The 22129-nt window shown below is 46.9% G+C and overlaps 1 protein-coding gene across 3 annotated transcripts in view; it reads left to right on the top strand.

Annotated features, from left to right (window-relative positions):
• The first annotated feature begins 5521 nt into the window (after positions 1-5521).
• LOC135244933 (atlastin-2) overlaps positions 5522-22129 on the top strand; it is a 33174-nt gene continuing 16566 nt past the window's right edge. For 2 of the 3 annotated variants that reach the window (XR_010327099.1, XM_064317629.1), the window contains exons 1-2: positions 5522-5659; positions 18077-18366. Coding sequence is in view for 2 of the 3 variants with exons in the window: in XM_064317629.1 (XP_064173699.1) it covers positions 5587-5659; positions 18077-18366 (363 nt within the window). In the remaining variant the exon portion in view is untranslated. Of the gene's footprint in view, positions 5660-18076; positions 18367-18397; positions 18411-22129 lie in introns of those variants that run through there. The other variant, XM_064317639.1, reaches the window with a different exon arrangement.

The raw sequence follows: 22129 nt of genomic DNA, 5'->3' as shown, positions 1-22129 counted from the left end.
CAGTTACTAAGCCAGTCTTTATTGGATCGAAAATAACAAGCAATGTTGAATAGGACAGAAAACAACAATAATAATAACAATAAAAATAATATAGATTAAAATATGTTAACCCTTCATCCGAGGCCATTGAGATTTTTAATGCATTTAGCAATTACAGGCATTATGAATGAGCGGAAAGTAGTGAGTGAAAGCTGTCGGTGGTGGTTGCCTAGCAAACAGCCCCTGCCAGGCAACCAGCGTTTGCCCCATGTGCCCCTCCCCTCCCGTCCCCTCCCTCCAGGGGTGGCACACAGTTGCTAGCTGTGACTGCTTTACTCCCAGAACACCTGCTGCTGATAGTTTTCACTCAATCCAGTCCACCTATTCACTGCTTATTCAGTGCTCGCTAAACGCACTGAAGATCCCCATTGTGACGACAACGTCACCAGAGGTGGGTAACCCGGCTTCAAAGAGTAAGAAGACTGACCATGTACTTGCTCCACCACCATGCACTAAACCAGCTGATTCTAATTAGCACAACTCTACAGCATGATAGGAGAACTAATTATTGTAGTCAGCTGGTTTAGTGCATGTTGGTGGAGCAAATACATTTTTACTCTTTCAAGCCGGGTTACCCACCTCTGAACATCACTGATAGCTAGCCAGTACATGCACACACTCCCTGATACACACTGCTTCTATCTTGTTTGGACTTTGTCTGTAAATTGTTTGTCTAAATCAGTCTACATGCCATCCAGCTCCAATCTCATAAATAATAACAATGTAATAAGCAGTGGACAGATATGCAAATTAATGTGAAGATGTCACTCAAACATGCAAATTATCACATGCCCTCATGTACCTGCCAACACTACCTAATGCAAGCATGACCTTTCACCAGATAATCTTTTTTAAAGTCACAAACCCTGGGCCTCTTAACTGCAACTAGCTGGCCACACCATAGTCATTCAAACACTAATAAAAAAAATACGTACATTTAAAAATACTTAAGCCCCAAATAATGTACTGCAAGTAATAAGCTTGTAATGACGTGTACATATTTGCGTACACTTTTGTACCTGTAGATTTAAAAACACCGTTATTTCCATGTGACTCTTTCGCTCTTCGCCATGCGTTTATTACCTGTTTACCTTTTTCGCGAGGAAAGCGAGAGAATCCCGTTCAGCCCTCTCAGTGTTTGTCTAACTGGCGGCAGAGGTCAAGCGCACATCCGAGTGGATTATTCACTTTTTACTGCCTGTAAGCAGATGGAGATAAGGATGTTTGCGCGCGCTGCCTGTTTTACGAGCCCCTCTCCAGGGGTGTAGATAAACGTCATCATCCACACAGCCGCTGTCATCATTTTTTGTTGCAGTGCAGCGGGGTTAGGTGAAAGTGGAGAGAAGCGGCGCGTTGCTGCGGCGGGCCACGTGCGGCCTCTCCTGCCCTGGCGGCTGCTCATGTGACTCCCCCAGTTGTCTGAAAAACCAGGCAGATTTAGCTACTGCTCCAGTGCACCGGGGCTCAGACTCTAGCCACAGACTGCTACGACAAACCAGATAGGCCTACACCGTTCTGCATTCTTTCTCAACGGCATCCGAAAGTGTCCGTGCCACTCAAGCAGAACAGGCGCCTGTGTGATGCGTCTTCTGAGAATTCATTAGGGCGCGTGACTGAGCGCGGTGCCGCGGCGATGGCCGGAAGCTCCCGTAACTCAACTGGGAATCTCCAACGGGTTACGAAGCAGAGGAAGGAATGCAGGAGTTGAGTATCTGGTTGCCGTACTCGCTCTGCGTTTCCGGCTGTCCGATCGAGTCACACTTTCGACCTCACTGTGGTTTATTCTCTCAGTTTATGAAGAGCACTTTGAGAACTGTGCTAACAGAATTTTCTTTTTAAAAAACCTTTCAGCCCTCTGGGGTATGTGGCTTTCATGCTCTCACAGTTTACCACGCTTAAAACGACATCGGCTCGGACTCTTTTCTCCTCTTTCTCTTCTGTGTTTTCCACATGAACTGTAAACAATAAGAAAGGTTTCTTTATGGGCTACGTATGGGCGACAGTTACCTTTTGTGGTCTGTGTGTTCGTGCGTATGTGGGGGTTCTGATCAAAAATTTAAAATACAACTAGCTAGTCAGTGTTGTTAGTTTATTTTTATTTGTTGTATTTTTTCCATCTGAATTTTACAACAGTCCATATGCACACATAGATTCTTCACAGACATGTATATGCACACATTGACCACACACTGTATAAACTATATATTTAGCTTATGATGCAAGTATTTATTTTTAGCAAGACATGACATGAACAAATGTGTATTGTATCTGTACAATGCCGTTAATAGTGTAAGTGTACAATCTGTTTGTTTTCCAGGTAAAATTTGACTTTGTGTAGTCGAGGTGATGCTGCCATTTTGTCCTGCGTGGTTACGTTTGAGTCCTCTGGAGGTGCATTGCAGTAAGAGAAATGCAGCGTGTTAAAAGTCAGCTCTGGACAGGCCTTTCCTCAGCTGGAGAGACAGAGAACACAACCTTTATTTTGTTCTCTGGTATGTACCAGCGCACCTCGAGCTTTGCGTCGCTGCTCTGTGAGTTGTTTGGACCATCCATCACAGAACGGAATTTGACACTAATGTATTTCAACACGGCGGTGCTCGAACACATTCCCCAGCACCCCGTGTGTAAAACCTTTACCCAAAAGTCTTCAGTCCAGCTGCACCGCATGAATGAAAATGGTCGACTCTGAGCTGCAAGTTGCAACGGTGTATTCAAACTATGTCCTGTTTCTTTTCACGAAATCAGCTTTCCTTGATTATTTTTTTTGATGATTTATTTAGTACTGGCTTTGAATAAACACTTCTGAATAAACGATAACAAAAAAAAGTATAATAAAGGAATTAGATTTTTTTTTTTAGCAGTTCCAGAAATTAAAATATGTAGCCTTCAATCAGTGATTTCGAAGTGCTCTAGTTTTTCCAACACTGTGCAGTCTAGGATGTGCTGTTCTTATAGTGACAGGCAGGCCGTCTGCGCTCCATGTATTAATAATAAGAAACTTGGGCAAGGCAGAGTGGTGCAGTATGTAGAGCAGTGGACTCTCAACCTGTATGTGAATCCCCTGTGTGGCTGGGGGTTTGAATCCTGACCTTGGCATTTTCTGTGCTGACAACCCATCTCTAGTTGTAACCCTGTCTGAATAAAGTGAAAAAAAGAAATATGTCCAAAGAGGACAGGTTGTTCTTGTTCTTATAAAATTATACGAACTGGAACAGGTGTATGGGGGGGGGGGGGCGGTGTGGTTGGGTTCACTTGGAACCCCAGCAATTGCTGCTCACCTTGGAGGTGCTGCAGTTTGATTTGGTCTAGCAGCTGTTAACCAGTATTCTGTTATAAATAAGTGGTTGTTCTGGTGCTGTAAGGGTGTAAGGATGATTCCAAGGGTCCTAAAAAATATTAGAACAAAATTTTCTGGGGAGGTGGAGCTCGATGTTAGATCTTTTAATGGGGCCCAAAATCCCTGTTGGGGCCCCTGCTTGTATCGCTGTCTCCAGTTGGATCCCAACATACACAAGTAAATGAGAGAGAGAGAGGAGGAGTAATTGTATGAAGCATGAGAGGAAAGAGTAACAGGACATGTTTGGTTGAATTTCTCCAGAATTTCTGCAGATGAAAAGGTGATCTTAGCCTCCAGCTCCCATCTCTATATTTGTGTGGTTTGACAGCATTTTCATTTCCCTCTCACTGAAAACATGACACCTTGTTTTCTTAATCTTTGCGAATCAAAAACACCTCAGAGGTTGTTGTGGAGTCAGCATTTATCACTGATGGAGTTGAAAGAGAGGACATCCTCTACCCAGTTATGACCATTGTCTTTTGCTCTGTTGTCATAATTGTTTCCTTTTCTGTGATCCCTGGGTTTATGAGACTGATGAAGGTCTAGAGTTGGAACACAAAACTTCTGTGTGGGGGACTTTGGGAAGCCATGATCTTCCACAATGATTTTCCAAATCACTGACTTCAAACAGAAGCAATGGAAGTGACCTATTCAACACCAACAACCTCTCTCTGCTCCACTCTTATCTCTTTCCATCAGCAAAGCTAATTTCTCACAATGGATTACTACTACTACTACTACTGCTACTGCTAGTGATAATAATCGTCATCATCATAATCATAACAATCATATATTATTAGAATAAGAAGAAACATACAGATTCATGAGAAAAGGGGGTGTTGGTACTGTATGTATAAAAATTGAAATATTTTTTTTCCATACTAAAATCCAACAGGAAACTATTAATATCAACTTTAAGAATAATGATTGTAATAAAACCCTATCTATGGTAAATGTTTTGTTGTTGAGGGTTTTCTTTTCAAGCACCTGAAGCCGATTCAACAGCATGTTTGAAAAATGGAATGAAAACAACTCCTACAATCACAGCTGTTCAATCATAACTGGTCATCAACCAGCTGCTTAGTAATCTGTGTTCCTTTTCAAACATTCAGCCTTGGCGAAGCCAAAATGAAAACTGGATTTGCACGCCACCACAACTTTAAAAAATGAAAAAATCAGCCCATTTAGCGTCCACTGCAAACAAACAAGCTTTCTTTGTACTGTATGTTGTACAATGCACATGCTAGTTTCTGTGTCTGAGAAAAACACAAATGGAAAATTTAAACACAGTATATTGTATGTATTAGTCAAAAGAATACCAAATTATAAATTACTGCATGACACTACAGCAGTTCAACTGAAACCCTTTACAAAAGCAATGCAACTTGAACGTATTGCCCAGGCTTTGGATTTGCAACGCTAAGCTACTGAGAGAAACGAGGAATGTGGTTCTGCTATACAAATCAGCTTGCTCTGGGCCCTCACTCATGGAGGGTACCTTAACCACTTACTGCCTTGAGTGAGACATCTGTGTATTGTTTTGTTATTAAACTGGTTTCACTGAACAAATCATGGAGATTTTCTGTGCCGAGCAAAAAAAAAAAAAGGATGAAGTTAGAGTGAAAAGTTTATCCTAAATAATGAATAAAGATACAGCAACTTACTTTCTGCACTTCATTCACAAATGGCCTATTACCCCCACAGATGCTGTATCTCTGGAGGGTTTGTGCTAGAAAAGAAGACAAACACAATGTAATATTAAGAGAAAATGTGATGTATTGTAGTCTTTATGATGGCTGTAATGTAGTTGTCCCTTTCTGGCTTCCAAGAGGATTTTAAAAAGCTCGAAAATATGTGATAGCATAGGCCTACATAATGCAATACTAAGTCAATGGTTTGGTGCTATAACAAGGAAATATAATTATTTTTAGACACTATGTTCCCATGTGTTGTTTATTCGAAATGTGACTAACACAGTTTAATGCGCCGTCGAAACTGTCCTGAAATAAAAATGTGACTGACAGATTCTAATGTATGCGATAAAACGTGGACGATATGACGCTGTACAAATCACTAGCGTGGCCGCATCGAATTTAGGTTTGCTTAGGACCCAGCGGAAACGCAGTTTGTGCTGTCTGAACTTGATAAAGGCGAACGGGGAATCAGCGCTCTGGACGTCAGCTGCATTTGATTATTTTAAACAGAACAAGATGGCGGAGGAGAGCGGGTTGAGGAATCGGAATCATTCACAACAAAATTGCAAAAACCTCGTTTTTGAAGAAGGTAGTATATAAATGTATTTTATCCCACTTTCAGTTTTTTTGGACAACGGCGTCGATGTTCATGCGGTATGCGCAAAAACAGTGGCGAAATGCGAAGACGGGAGAGCGGGCTGTTCTTGTATGTGCTGCTATTTGCGCTACTCATAGGCAGCTAACGTTCACTATCTGGCTAGTTAGCCAGCTATCCGGTTCGCTAGCTATCTGTATAGCATATCACTGGCAATGTAAGCTAACACTAGCTGGCTCGTTTGCTAACGTTAGCTATCTGGTCCGCTATCTATCTGTATAGCATATCACTAGCCATGCATGCTAACACTAGCTAGCTAGTTAGCTAGCTAGACTACCTGTACCTGTATCACTAGCCATGTAAGATAGCACTAGCTGGCAAGTTAGCTGGCTTCAATTGTTTCAATGATTTGTCCCGTTTGGCTGAGCTGTTTTTGTTTCCAATGAGTAGGGACGGCACGTTAAATTCACTGATAACAAGATAAACCTAACGGGTGACTTTTTTAGACTGCCAGGGTCAAAGGCTATTGAAGGCGGTTGGGTGACTGGCTCCTGATATACGGCGTGATCATTTTTACTGCAAACCTCCTGCTAGCGTAACGTTAGCTGTAATTAACGGTCCACCGTTATCGTGCCCCCATTTTCAGTGTGGTAAACCTTGGCTAGCTTGTTAGCGAGCTAGTAGCATATTCGCTAGATGTCAGCGTTAGCTATAAGGTATTTGGGGGAAGGGGGTGGTTGGTTATGTCAGATGTTATGTAGCTGGCTAAGATGCTTTGTGGCTAATGCGTCGATTTTAGCCACTTTGAAGAACGTTAGTATAGTTGACTGAAATTGGGTAACGCTATCTAACTACTACCGCAATCTGCGTTTATAGAAATGGATCATCGGTAGCTTCAAGCCAAATGTTTTTAACTCCAGCTGTTCGATTGTTGGGACTAGCCATTATGGTTAGGGCGCCATCGTAGCTAGTCCATATCTGTGTTGTGATCTGTTTAACTGACAGGTGTCCTACGCTCATTTAGACGACCTATGATACCTGCCCTGCGGTAACCGTTGACTCTCGTTGACTAATCGCTAGTTGCATCTCAATAACTAGTGCTATTAACGGAGTGCTGATGATCATTTTATTGGTAGTTTGACTAATACATCTGTAGCCAGTTACTGTAGCTGAATAACTAATAACACTTACCAGCCTAGTTAACGTGTTTCTGTGTGCTAACTCTGCTTACAGTCTTCTGCTTCCCTCAATGGATATATCTGGCATTCACGGCTGTGTTATCGTTAAAATGTAAAAAGGGGCATATTTATACTCAAACTGAAGTTTAAATAGACTGTTAACATTTCCTGATTGAATTGCACTTGAAAATTTTTTAAATCAATTTGCAGTGCTGAATTCTTGTTAGGGCGGGAATACTGTTACCTCAAAGTTTGCATATTACTAATGACTTGGAGGCTCTTTACCTAGAATTTACATATTTCCTCTCATCCTGGGAAGTTCTACAGGTGACGTCAAAAGTTTTGTTGCCAAAGACCCAGGGACACGTTTTTTCAGCTGGCGGGAATGCCTGAATCTGTGAAATTGAATTTAAAAGTGAAATAAAAATGAATGTGTACCGCATTTATTTAACTCCACTTTGTGCCGTTTTGGCAGTCAAGAAATAAATCCTGTATTAGGCGCAAAGTGGTAAAACAGCCTTCCATGTTTACAAGTGGCAGCTGTTCAACCTGTACCTTTGCATTTCTGTCAGTCGTGCAAACATTGCATGTCCTTTGAACATTGGACCTGCTTGGCTGGGAACCATCCCGAAGTTGCAATAGGCCCCAACAGAGAGCATTTGCTTGTGTTTCGACCTAATCCTTTGGTGACGAAATTTACCAAATTTAGTCTCAGTCTGGAACTGGGGAAATTGAGCTGAGGAACAGGATGATGGGGTTAAATTACTTTAGTTATTGCAAAAGGAAAAGCTCCTTAGATGGAGTATAGCCGGGGGACCAGTGTTTCTGCTTTTCTGAAAACTGGGGCAGAGAGGGGGGAAATTTGTGTTTTTGGTCTCACTGACCTTTACGTCTGTTACTTGGTGTAGAAAGCCAGTTCGTTCATGAAGCTCCTTGTGACAGATATGTTGGTTGGATACCTCCAGAATGAACACTGTCTGCATATGCTGTTGTGTGTGGCGGTAAATTTTCAAATCCTTTAATTTACAATGGCAGTAATTTCCACCAAGCTTTGATGCCTGATGGCTTTTGGACCGTTTTGACTTTGTGAACTTTGTCTCAGCTCCATGAAACTAAAAGCATGGCCACGTCAGGTAGCACCTTGTTATGTTGAGCATATCCTACCCATCCCTTCCCCAGAAAAGCGGTTGATGGGAAGTCCAATCCAGGTCACATGGCGGTAGGTTGTAATGCCTTGGCGATGTTTGATGGCGTTGCTTCCCGCGGGTTTGTTAGCGGGACGTTTGCAGAGGAAGCCGCGTTCGCTGGAGCGCGCTCACTGGAGCCCGGGCTGAAGAGTTTTGCGGCTTCCACGCCGACGGGCGATTTTCGCGGGGCGTTCATAATAAAATGCGGCCGCGTTCCGAGCCAGCGCGTCGGCAGTCGTCGCCCTCCTGCGCGGTCACCGCGCCTGGCGGTGCTGGTCTTATCACCCGGCTGATTCCGATCTCACCAGGACAGGAGTCCATGTAAATGATCTTCGCGGATCTGGCTGACCGACCTGCCCCCTGGTATCGTATGAACCGAGCGATTTCTGGCTTGGAAGCCAAGTGCGGCAATGGCTTGGAAGACATGTCCGAGAGCTGTACTGCAGCTTCAGTAATCCTCTGCAAGTCTGGCGTGGAAGTATTTCTTACTGTTGAAAAGCAACAGCGCCATTCGTTACTTTCAATGTCGCCTCTTTTTAATGCAAGATTGAATTTTATTTACTTTGAATTTGGCGAGTGTGCATATTTTTTACCGTGCACCATGCATGAGGGACAGTTTTGGAGTCTCGGGCTATATCGTGGAAAAACACAGGGAAATGAGCGGCATCCTCCTGGCTTCGCGGTCAGTGGGAGTGCAGAATGCGGCTATCCGCCTGCACCTTCTGTTCCATTTCGGTGCCCTCGGCAAGTGGCCCAAGCTCTAGAGAGGCTGTGCGTTATCCCAGTTTTGTCATGGAGTTGGATGAAGCCGGACTGTTGCCTGTTTTGCTACGGATTCTGAAGCTGGGCTGTTGGCAGTTTCGCTACGGAACTGGATGAATCTCGGCTGTTGCTGTGCAGTACGGATACGAGCTCACAGGTGCCCTGTAGCTACCCCACAGGTGCCCCAGTTGCTGGTCTGGGGCATTTGGGCTGGTCCCGGTTACTGAGCCACACTGGGGCATTTGTAACCTTCCTCCCCTCTTGTCCGTGCTTGGGGGTGACATCTGGGTCTCTGGTGTTAAACGGACAGCATACGGTCCATGAGGAAGTGCCAGATGAGAGCCATGTTTAATGTGCTCCAGACATCCCCTGCTCTTACGCAAAATTTAGCATAAGGGTCCACGGTGAATTTGTCAGTAATAAGTGCAATATTTAAATCCTTGCCAACGTTCGCAATTCTTTCCACCCTCGCCAAATGACTTTTAGATCGACCCCAGTATGTTTATTTGCAAATTAAAAAAAAAAAAAAAAAAAAAGAAAAACATTCTGTATTTTTAAAGCAATTGGTTTTAGTTGCAGTAAAATAAAATGTTATTAAATTGGTCTTTGGTATACCAATTAAAAATTGTATATATTTTAAAATCTTTTATTTAATGTATAAGATTGCATAACCTGTGTTTCTTTTTAAGGCCAGAGTGCTGCAGTGGCCAGAGATAGTCGCAGTGTTGCTGCTGTTATTATCTTTTATGGTGGATGAACAGGCTAAAGTTCCTGTTTATACCGATTCATATCTTTAACATTCCTACACGCATTTTCCGTGATCCTCTGCCCCAGCCATCTCAGAGTAGTGTCTGGGCAAACCAATGGGGAAACTAGGTTCTCTTCACCTGCAGTGAAGAAGTCGCCTCATAGGCTGAGGGGGACCGAGTGCGGCCCAACAGCGATGAGCTCCTGGTCCTTTGATTGTTGAGGGGAAGAGCAAAGAGAGCTATCAAGATGCATCATGACACGATCGTGTCCAGTAACTGCGATCTGCAGGGTTACGGTCAGCACACCTCCCACTGCTGACCGAATAGAAAGTCATGACTGTGCCTGTTTTCAGAAGGCCTCTGCTTTGTTTACGCTCGCGTACTGAAGTTTTATTCATACCGTGTTTTCACACTGGTATGTGGGAAATGTTTGGCTTCCCTGTACTATTTAAAAAAATAAAAAATAAAAATAAAAAATGTACAGGCAGTATAAGTTGAAGAGCCCAGGTAGTACACCTTGGGTCTTTTTCAGTGGAGATGTGGGGGGTTGGGGGTTTTGGGGGGGGTTGGGGGTTTCATGGAGGGGAGCTGTGTTGTGTCCTTGCGGCTGAACAGCCAGAGAAAGCCGACCTAACTGTGGACACAACGTTATCGTGTGAAGTGGCTTTCTCATCCTCTTTATTACACTGCTGTGGCTGCAGGCTAGTGGGGCGTGGGTCTGGCTCCACAGCGGGAGCCTTCCGTAGATGAGCCTGGCTTGCAGGTTATACAGCCAATGGGAGGGGGGTAGCAGTGCTCCCCTTCAGAGCGTCCCGAACGCACGGCCTTGCTGTTCTGCCACCGGAGTCGTGTCCTGAGTCTGGTGTGTGGTTTTCTGAAGACGTAGAGATCAGTACTGTGAGCAGCCATCTGTCGTCTCTGTAAATTCCTCTCTTAAATTCTCATAAAATTCCTAACGTGGGAGATGCTCGTAATGTCTTACGGTTCAGTGACTGCTATGGTATTTGTGACGACGTCATCTTGTGTTGTCTGCATTCACGATCATGAGTTCAATGGTTATCAGTTGGCATAGTTAAGGCTAGAGATCGGTACGGGTAATGGATTGATTTTATTTTCTCATAAAGGCTATGCATGTACAGCTATGTGTTGGAACTTTTCTCCATTATTAGTTTATCATACAGCAGCCTACGTAAAAGAAGAAGAAACGCATTAAAATAGAGTATAGTTCTTCATCTAATTTGAACAGAATAAAGCAAATACATATTTTGAAACGGATATTTTGAAACACACGTTTTGATTGTATAAGCAGTATAGTGTTCGAGCAGCTGAGCATTATGCAGTTTGAATGCCATGCTGAGGGAAATTCCCGGCAAAGGCAAATTTACAGCCTCCATCAATTGTAATGAAAACATGCGTTTCAAAATATGCAGTTCCATTGCAACGGAAACATTGGCCTACTTGGGTATTGTAGCAAATACCCCTTGCCCTCAAGGCTGCCACATACCAAGGCACGGCTCTTTCTAGTAGACTACCTCGACCAGGTTACCTAATGATGAAATTACTCCATAATAATAATAATAATACACATGTCCCAGCCAATCAGAATTGAGTATTCAGCCAAGCAGTTGTGTATTGGTTTTGTGGGTGGTCAGCATTTGCGAGTTGAACATAAAGATCTTTGCGTCGTATCTTACGCTGTGATTATTGACACAATAAACTAAGCTTTAAGACTTATGATGGAAAAACTTGGGTACTGATGTGCATTGTTTTGCGTTCATGCATTTTCTATGCAGCCAGTGGTCCTGCCCGGCTAAGATGTGTTCTAAAATAGATTCTTCATCGTGCTAGGAATCGTCTAGGAATCGCACGTTATGCGATCCCTTGATCTGTGAACTAGCTGAAAATCGCCATCCCTAGTTAACACACATTAGCAGTTTGGTGATGTTGCGCCTGTAAGCCAATAAGTCTGGTTTCAGTGTGTTGCTAACCAGGTCTGTATAGCTGCTGAAGTCGCTGGAGAAGAGGGTCTGCTTACTGAATGAGACGGACATTTCCTTCATTCCACTTGTGACAAAACGGGCTGCCAGTGTAGCGTAATGCTTCAGGAACTGGGCTTGTAACTTGTAAAGAGGTTTCGAGTTCAATTCCTAGGTGGGGGTGACATGGGGTGGGGTGTTGGGGGGTGGAGGGTGCTTGGCGGTCACTGCCGTGATACCCTTGAGCAGAGGAATGTGTCCAGAACTGCTTCTGCGAATATCTAATTGTGTAAGGGGCCTATGCTGAAGAAGAGTGTCTGCTAAATGAGTGTGTTAATATAAGACTGTGATGCAGCCAGGAGATGGGGACCGTCCCCACATGAACCTTCCTGGTACTCTTTTACAACCCCCCTCCCAGACCATAACCACTGAAGTTCCGCCCCCGCCTGTGTCCCATGCCTCGTTAACGAGCTGCAGCTTTTGGGGAAAGGCTGAGCAATGTGTATCTTGCGATTCACCTATATGTAGCGCTATACAGACGGTGGTTTTCTCTCGCACAGGAAACGCCAAGGTCTGGGAGATCAGCGAACACGGCCAGAGAAAGGTCAAAAAAACGTACATCGCTGTGAAACGCATTTCTGTTTCCTAAGTGTCTGTGTTTACAATGCATTAAAGTGTATTCCATTCCAGCAGGGGTGTTCTCCGAATGCACCTCAGCTCTCTAGGGTTATGCAGGCCTGGAAACAGGATGTCCAGAGTAAACATTGTTTCCAGCAGGATTGGTTTTGGAAGGTCTTCCGCTGACCTGAACGTGACCCCTGGCTTTACCCAACCAGGGAAATGAAAGGGGAGTTCCATTGAATGATTGCCCCCCCCCCGTGATTTGGTATGTTCCTGTTTTTAATGTCACGTGAATCGGTGAAAACACTGTTGCAGCTTCAGAGATAAATGGTCTGTGTGAGTGTGAGTGTGACCGCCAGCCTGGGCTGAGTGTGTCTGTGTGGATTCTGCCCCTGTGTTCTGGCCCCGCCCCCGCCGCTGCGGTGAAACCCGCTAAAACCCGCTATCGCGCTCCGCAGGGCTGTTTGCTGGCAGCGCCTCTTTCTTGTCCTGTTTTTGGATTCGTCTCAAGGTTGTTTTTCGGCTGCCCGCCTGTTAGGGTTCACTCTGGTGGGGAGGGGGGGTGTAGCTGCCCGCTCGTTAGGGTTCACTCGCTGAGGTGGGGCGGGGGCGGGGGGGTGCAGCTGCCCACTTGTTAAGGCTCACCCACTTGCTGGTTGGGGGAGGGGGGGGGGGTTGCTGCTCACCACTTGTTAAGGCTCACTCACTCACTGGTGGAGGGGGGGGGGGTGTAGCTGACCACTTGTTAAGACTCACTCACTTGCTGGTGGGGGGAGGGGGTGCAGCTGCTGGCCTCCCATGCAAGATGGCGCGTATCTTACTGAAACAAAGCGCATTTCATGCAAATTCCTGCACGGTATCAGCCACCATTGGCTTTTACTCGCTTCATTAGCCTGAACCATTACTGACCTTGCATGTCCTTATGAATCTGTCGCTTGTGCTCAGTACTCTAAAAGACCGTGTTCAGCAGTGTGTGTTGAGGTTAAGTAATTGGTCTTATTAAGCAAGCGTGTACAGTAAATGTCAGACACACCTTGCCCATGCCATACCAGGCCAAAACCCATGCCATCCTGAAGTCTGTAGTTAGTCATCTGTCCTTTATTAAGTGCCAGGTCTCACACACTGCATTGTTGTTTGCGTAATTATCTGGGATTAGTTTTGATATCGGGCTGTGATTTGCTGCTTTGTTTGAAGCGTGACAAGTTTTCGCGTGCCTCTTTGTCTGGAAGTTACTTGGTAGCCGCGTGCGTGCGACCAGTTGTTGCTCCGTTGTCGTCTCCTGCTTTGTTTGATTAAACCCAGCTTGGGGTTCGCTGGACCTCCACGCTGAAGTCAGTCTAGCGGTCCAAGTCACAAGGTCACTTAAAAAAAAAAAAAAAAAAAACTTTAATGGCCTCTGTTCCTCCTTTTGTTCAGGATTGGAGATTTTCTGGCTCCGTTGTCCAGTGTGCCTTTTGGGGGCGGGGGGGTAAGGGGGGAAAGACGTTAAACCCCCCCTCTGACATGCAGACGCTCTCTTTTCTCTTTTCTCTTTGGACCTGGAGGCCTGGAGCTGTGCCCTGCCAGAACTGCTTTCCTGCTTCCGCTCGGCTCCAGGCCTGGCTCTGGCTCTGGCCCTGTCTCGCTCGCTTGTGCTGTTTGTCTGTACTCCTGATCTCTGTTGTTTTTTTTAAATGCAGAAACGGCCCCTTTACCCTCTGCTGTCCGGGGGGTGTAGAGGGCCTCATCTGAGGCCTGTTTAGTTATTTCCTCCTCACACGTGCACGTGCACACGCACATGCACGTGTACGGTAGGCCCTGGCCCCTGCTATTTTCTCTGGCTTGTCGTAGGTTCCGGATTCCTCAGGTATCGGGTGTTGGGTCGCACACAACAGAGAGGAATTGGATGCAAGTGAAGCTTTCAGTCAGCCGGTCCATCAGGAAGTGAGGTTCACACCCTCTGTCTCGACAGGGAACGGGAAAATGGGAGCAGTGTTTGGTTGCAGACTCGCGAGCGCTGGTGAAATGGCCTTGTACGGACAATCTCATCGATGCGGGGCAGTCAGTTACCGCGTCTATTGTGGGGGATTTATTTTATGACAAAAAAAGAAAAAAGAACGGGACATTGTAAACGATTCGCCCTGCGTTTGGCGAGATAAGTTAAAATAATAGTCAGTTGGGGGAGTAGCGGCAATTCATTTCGGAGAAGTACCTCGGGTTGTCTTCGAGCGATCGATAAATGCACTCCCCCCCCGCTGTGCATCCCCGCGTTGTCTGATGGGTGTGTTGTGCGGGGAAGGCGAGGGGCGCGATTTAAAGCGGGGGTTTTAAAGGCTTTGGTACTGTGAGCGCTGAACGAAACCCGCTAAGTCCGCCATTCGCCCCTCGCGCCTGCAGACACGTTCCCCCGCCGTGCGGGGGGCGGGACCACCGCCGTGGACCTGATGCTTTATCGGTTACGTGATCGGCTCGTGTCAGAGAAAGAGGAGAGGTTTTGGCGAAGGATCGATAGCAGTGAGCTCGGGAAGATGGAGACTGTGGAGAAGCCCCGGCTCTGAGAGCAGCGGGGAGCGGCGTCTAATCGTCCTGTGACCGTCTCCCTCCTCTCCCTGCCGCTTCGCCCCAAATATCGCTCCGGTTCGAGCGAAAGGCCTAAATAATTCAGCGGCCGCTTCGCTGAGGTCTGCAGCGCCCCCTGGAGGTTTCCAGAACCGCGTTTTTAACTCCCTCTGCTCCTTCTCCTCGTCCTGGGGTTGTGACTGAAGGGTGTCCACGTTCCTCAAACCCGGCTGGACGTGGAACGGGAATGCCAGAGGTTCCTCAAGTGCGGTCGGACCGCCTCCATTTTGGCTCTGCCTCCATTTTGGCTCTGCTGCCTTGGCTCAGTCGCATGACGCGACACCGTGTTTACCGTGGCTCTGTGTCGTGAGCTGATGTGGAAACACGCTCGGCGTCGACGGAGGAGGGCCGGCCCACAGCAACGCCCGTTTTACTTCTTAAATGGATTTCCCAGTATCTCCCCATTAAGTATTTATAGAGCTCCAGGACTCTGTCTGTGCATGAAGAGAGACGCGGACTTGCAGGGGCTGCTTAAAGCTTTTCCATCAGAGGCCCAGTCAGGGTTGTTTGCTCACCGTGCCAGAAGGTATTAGCGTCCCGCGCGCTTGCCCGTCGGCCGGCCTGGGCAGCGGTCCTTCGCTGGCCGGGGTTGTCCGGACCGCGGTAAACAATCTGCAACGCGGTGGCTTTTCGTTTATAGAAGCGGACTGTCGCTTTGATCTCGGTGTTATCACAGCACTTGGAGGGTGGAGGAGGGGAGGGGAGGGGGGGGCCTGTCGGAGAGGGAGTCTGCGTTTTTTCCACGGCGGTTTGGTCAAGGTCGCGCGGACGGGCCTGCCAGCCGAATTTCCCTCCCTTCGAAGGGAGGGCGTAAGGACAGGGGCCGTGTGGGGAGACGTGGGGGGGGAGGACCCGCAGGGTCATCGCTGGGTGTAATTCCGTACGACGACTCATTAGTCCCGAGCGTACCCTCTCTGGCTCGCCTGCTAATGGAGGAATTTGGACTGTCCGGCCGAGGCAAAGGGCATCCCGTCGTCCCGGTGGACCCCCCTCGCCCGCCCCCCCCTGCCCCCGCCCGCCCCGGCGCCCTGTCCTCGTCTCACTCCACCGCCCGCCTGATTGCGTCCTTCCCCGTGTCCTTGCAGAACACCGCCTGCTAACCAGCGCGACTGCATAATCTCACGTTAAGGGAACTGCGCTTGTAAATCAGAGGTTGCCGGTTCAGATCCCCCGATGGGGCACTGCTGTTGTAATTTACTGTTTTTTTTAAAAAAAATTTCCATTCATACTTTTTAAATGATGTTTGTGACCCAAAGTGTTTGAACAATTGTCTAAAAATGGCTCTTAATCCTATGAGTTTAAGAAATTGTTGCATTGCACAGAAACAGTTTCCACTGACAACTGCCATTTAGAATTCTGAGAGATGGCACTGATTGACAGGCAGCACTGGCAGCCAATGGGAACACTTGGCAATTTGACGTCATTTGTGGAGGGTTGGCCTTGTCGATGGAAATCCCACCACATGGCAATTAAGACCCAACTGATTGGTCTAAAGTGTGCTGATTTTCATGACTGCTGAAAGATGGTTTCTAGCCAACCAGTTGAGACATCAGGGTGATTCTAATTTAGTTTTGGCTTTGAAATTAAACTGAGTAGTCTGACAAAATGCCTGCCTGCAGTTAAAAATCCACCTAAATCACTCAACTCAATGTTCTTGTGATTTGGCAAAACATTAATTTGTACCATGATATTCAATCCCCGCTTTAGTTGAATTTTGGGTTAAAGATTGGCCTTGATAACGGTTTGGCCTGGATCGCTTTCGTTGCCGTATCAGTCATAACGCAAGTTGGCGAGCAGAATTTGAGAAATTGAGAAATCTCGTGCCCGCATTTCCCTCCCTTACCACTGAACCTTAGTCACCCGGGAGTGTTGCGTGAGCGAGAGAAAGCAAGGCGAAGGGTTTTGGTTAGACATGCTAAACATTTGTAGCTCCGCCAGTGTCGGTTATATTCGAAAGTTGACTGACAAAACCTGTTCATTCGCTTTCGCCTCGGATGCATCGTGTTTTTCCCGGAATAGAATTGATTTTCCCTGTAGCACTGCGAGATTCAGCCTGACCTGTGGGACACATTTGAGATAAGGAAAGCCGCTGACCTTAATGGTGTTGTGTGCACCTTAATCCGTCATTTAGGGTAATGTAGCGCGCTTTCTCCCGCCTTTCCAACGTGGAAACGAATCGCACGGGAGCGTCTACGCGCTAGGACTCTGTGTGATTGACAGGTCTGGATCTCCCCACAAGCCCTAATTGAGCCCAGACGATTGGTGGTTTGAGGGAGGCCCATCTGAGGTTAGCTTTGGCGTTGCTAGCGGTCGTTACCAGCGTGCAGAGTGCCTTTACTCGGCTCTACAGAGAGAGGCGCGTGCAGATTGTTTATTATTATTTGCCTCGCTCAGTTGATGGGCATTGTGGTAAGTGGGTAATTAATATAGTCTTCCCTGGTGCTGGCTTGACCTTGTAAGACTGTGCGTTTCCTGTTGGGCTGACCTTCTCCATTTGTCTTAATGTTGATAATCACGATGTAATTCCGTTGTCAGGTGAGATGAATGTATTTGTTCCCCCCTCTCTCCTTGGACGTTTAAATACCTTTTTTTCCAGAGTTGGAGTCAGCTGCCCTCTCGGTTAGCGACCCGCGCTGGGCTTCAGTGTTTCTGAAGGTGCGCGAAAAGGACAGATGTGAATGAGATGCGTCTTTTTTCGCGCCGTGGTCATGCAACAAGCTGTGTTTCCACTGCTGTCTTAGAAACAGAACGCTTCTGCTTTATAGAGATTTCCCAGAATGCGGACCAGTACTGGTGATTTCCCAGAAATGCATTTACACCTCCTAATGACTCATTAAATATTTATTTCTCCGGACCCTATATGTCTTGACCTGTGTGAGAGGACTACGCGTAAGTCGCCTAAATGCGAGAGATTTTACACTGATGGCTCATAGCTGTAAGAAATAGCCGGTCAGACCATGAAAATGAAGGTTCCTTATTCACATCCCGGGATTTTTAATCAGTCCGATCAACTAACGCTTGGCAAGCGATTCTCTAAGAGGGGTCACATTTTTAATTAAATACATTTTCAGTGGGACACCTGCTCATGGATGCTAAACCGTTCGTGGAAAATGAAAGTGGTGCTCACACTGGACGAGTTCAAGAATAGGACAAATGGCCACAAGCCAAACTTGCGTTGTGTTAAAATTAGTGAAACAATTATGGTACAACTTTAGCACATTTATAACTACCATAATTGCTGTATTGGATGCTACAATCTAAAAAAAAAAAAATGTATTTTTAAAAATGTAATATCTGAAATTTGAGGGAAAGATAATCACACATCTCTATCCCTACGCAGATTGGAGCGGAGGTGGAGTGGAAGAGCTGCCCATGCCCGACTCAGAGACGGCGCCCCCCGGTGGCGTGGAGGTGGAGGACGAGCCGTGGGACGTGGCGGCCCGGCCCATCCAGATCGTGCTGGCGGACGAGGACGACCACAACTTTGAGCTGGACGAGCACGCGCTGGAGCAGATCCTCATGCAGGAGCACGTGCGCGACCTCAACGTGGTGGTGGTGTCCGTCGCCGGGGCCTTCCGCAAGGGCAAGTCCTTCCTGCTGGACTTCATGCTGCGCTACATGTACAACAAGGTGAGGGACACCTCCCCCCCCCCCCGCGCTACATGTACAACAAGGTGAGGGAGCCCCCTCCCCCGGACTAAACTGCAGCCTTTATCACTTCAATTTTCGTGTCACAGATTGGGCTAGTCTTCTCATTGGTCTGGTTCAGCGATGCCCATGTCACCATGGAAACGCTTCCACTTCTGTGGATCATGGTGAATATCAAGATTTAATCAGTGGCTTTAAGACCGCTTATGGACTGTGCAAGAGCAGCAACGCTTGCGGAAAATAATGAAACATTAAAAAGAAACGTAAACATGCGCTGTAAGAGAGAAACCTGGCAACATGAGGCTCATATGCTTCATAATCATCGATTGTCGATCAGTTGTAATGTTCAATTGCTGTTGTACAGTGGTTTTAAAAAAGGCAAGATGTGTTCTCTGAAATCATCAAGGATTTGTGATCCGCTAGAGAATGTCTTGAGAATCGTCCACATTAGACGTGTCTTTGGACTGTGGGAGAAAACTGGAGTACCCGGAGGAAACTTGCACAGACGGGGAGAACAAGGTCAAGCCATTCCACATCAATTTTAAGAGAAATTCCAAGCAGAGTTTCAGTTAAGAGTTTTTGTTACATAAGTGAAACCATACAGGCTGTGCTCATACCTGACTTTCCAGCGTCACAGCTGTGGAAATGAATGTGATGATCAGGTCTGTGCCTGTTGCATGTTGACGTATATTGGGTGTGTGGACCTGTGATATGAGTCATGTCCAGCAAACTGGCAGAAAATGAAATTGACTGACAACAAACACTGAGTCTGCCTTTGTTCGCACACTGCCAATCTGGTTTAGATTCTGGAATGTTCCATGGTCTCCATTGCATCGGCATGAAGTCTTTTGTTGATGTACAAAATGACCGGGTTCTTGGATAGTCTTCGTTTGCAGAAAAGCCCCTTTTTCGTTTGAGGTTTTTTTTTAAAAATGTATGTACTTATTTATTTTGTTTACCTTTTCCATTCTGGCTCAGATGTCCTACATGGCTCGTTTGGATGATTGATTTCCACCCAATTCCCCCAAAAAACGCCAGGTGCCTCTGTCTTGGGCGCAGCGACGGGCCTGTGCTGCGTGTCCGCGTGTCCGCGGCGCGGGTTCGGGGCAGGTCGGCCCGGTGGGCGGGCGGGCAGGACGGCGTGATCGCGTGTCTGTGCTCCTGCGGCAGATGGCTTTCATGCCGGGCGATACGGATTTTGAAAGCGCGACGAGGCCTCTGGGCCAGCAGGGGGGGGCGGTGTGTCCAAAGGCCGGCTCCGCCAGCATTCCGCCTGAAGATAAACACCTTTCCGTCTGTGGCTGAGACACGCGGCGCATTTTTGTGCAAAGTCACGGCGTGTGGTTTTTTTAGTGGAGTACAGAGACAGGCCACCGCATCCTCTGAATACATATGGAGTAGGCCTTGGGCAGTATGTGCCACAAAATGACTGTGTATCAATGTACACAATGTGTTCTGCTTGGAAAACTACCGGGGTCAAATACTGCAGGTGTGTGCTGTCCAAAATGGAGGGAACAAGCTGTTTTCCTTCCCAGAACTGGTCTTATAGTTTGTGAATGTGTTTCCGTTTTTCATAACACCTTTGTGAAGTTAGTCATAGTATTATGATGTTGATAATGTGGCGTCTTGTGGTGTCCTGATGGGAAGTGACCGTGGGACCACCATCCCGCGGTGTTCCTGTTTTTTAAAAGCTGCTCTCCGTTTAAAAGCAGACGGGACCGATGAGCGGGGGGGCTCGCCGCGGCGCGGCACGCTTTACGAGCGGCCGTTTCTCGTTATAGGTCAAGTGGCTCGGGAAGCGCTATTTTCGCTCTGGCGCTAATGCTGTGAAATGAGCCCAGATTTACTTTTTTGGACGGTGACGGCGGGCGCCCTGCTGCTTTTTTTTGGCGCCCTGACGCTTCGCCGTGACGCGTGGGTGTTGAGGCGAGAAGGTCTGACGGCAGACGTTTTTGTTTGAGCCGGGGGGCTCGGGTTCCGGAAGAGTCCGTGAGCCTGGAGCTGCAGCTGTGACCTTCCCTGTCAGTGAAACGCCTCCAAAACATGCTAAAGTCGTGCTAACATGCTAAAAACATGCTAACGTGCTAAAACATGCTAACATGCTAAAAGTATGTAGCAACAGTCTTAGACTACTATTAATGTGCTGCATACTAAAGCCTCATAAAGACAGTTCATCAGGGCACTGGCTGTACAGTAGAGCAGGTTGTAAATATTTACTTAACCGTCACGTTATTTGCTTGGTAAATTCCTCGCTTTTTTAAATATTGTGATATATGTGGACGTTCCCTGAAAGAATTCAGGGCTGGCTCCTTCCCGAAGCAGACTGTGGTTGTCTCTCTCAGGGTTAAATTCGACAGCTGTCTGGTCAGACACCCTCACTTAATCAATCTCGCTCGGTGTGACTGCTAAATCCGTCGCTGAACGCTGATATGGACATTTTCCTGCTGATGGTTTTAAGAATGTGGCCGTCGTGCACAACATTGAATTTTGCATAGAAACCGCCTCAAATTAGCCATCTATGTGGAAAATGCAAGTTTTTCTTGTATGTTAAAAAAGAAAACACACATGAATAAATGATGCCCTAAAAGCAAATGGGAAGTAATCTACTCATATCCATGCATACATTATTTAACCTGCATGTGCCTGGGGCCACGGGGAGAACATGCAAACTCCACACAGAAAGGCCCACGGCTGTGACTCGAACCTGGGACCTTCTCGCTGTGAGGTGCTGCTAATTTCTCTAATATCTAATATAAATATTGGAAATAATGGAGGACGGAGTGTAGCACAGTGGGTAAGGAACTGGGCTTGTAACCGAAAGGTCGCAGGTTCGATTCCTGGGTAGGACACTGCGGTTGTACCCTTGAGCAAGGTACTTAACCGAAATTGCTTCAGTATTTATCCAGCTGTATAAATGGATACAATGTAAAAATGCTATGTAAAAGTTGTGTAAGTCGCTCTGGATAAGAACGTCTGCTAAATGCCTGTAATGTAATGTTAATATGTGTGAAAAGCACATGCTTAGGAATGGTCCACTGTTGTTGCTGGTGTGGGAAGTAAGATTCAATTCCCAAATTGGCCGCAGATTCCAGATGCTTTCATCTAAACTGCCACCGTGCTGCGAAAAACGAGGGACATTTAAAAAAAATGCGTTTCTGCAACATCCATGTAACGCGCGTGTGCGCGAGTTTACTGGGGCGTGAGGAACAGACGCGGGCTGTGGGTGAATGAATATCGGAGGATGCCGGTGTGGTGTAACTGTGTGTGCTGCGAGCTTCTTTAGAAGCGGTTGTGTTTTCCTGTGTGAGGCCGCTGTGTTCCGACCGCGGGGGTGTTTCTGCGTTCCCTCGGTCGCGGGCCGGAGCCGGAGGTCTGATTGGATGTTCAGGTCTGTGCCGCGGTCGAGGCGATCGTTACGAATCCACGGAGCGATTGAACGGCCCGCGTGGCTTCTACATGTAATTAGTGCCTTCCTGGTGGGTCCCCCCCCCTCTTGTGCCCATAACTGTTACTGTTCGCCTTTTTTTGAAAGATGCAGAGCTGTCATTTTGAAAGTGAATGTGAATGGCCCCGCGTGCTTCTCAGTGACCGGAGCGGTGTTGTGAAACGCCTCGATTTGCGTCAGGCAGACACTTTCGCTTTCGGCTGAGGGGGAGATCTCATTACCGAAATCACCGCGTGCACCTTTAACTTAGTTCTGTGTTCTTGTCCAATAAGACGACCTATTCTTATAATGCCATAGTGC

This window comes from Anguilla rostrata, chromosome 2 (genome assembly GCF_018555375.3).
Source record: "Anguilla rostrata isolate EN2019 chromosome 2, ASM1855537v3, whole genome shotgun sequence".
NCBI classification, from domain to species: Eukaryota; Metazoa; Chordata; class Actinopteri; order Anguilliformes; family Anguillidae; genus Anguilla; species Anguilla rostrata.
The sequence above is the reverse complement of the archived record's forward strand: the minus strand, read 5'-3'. Positions and strand labels throughout refer to the sequence as shown.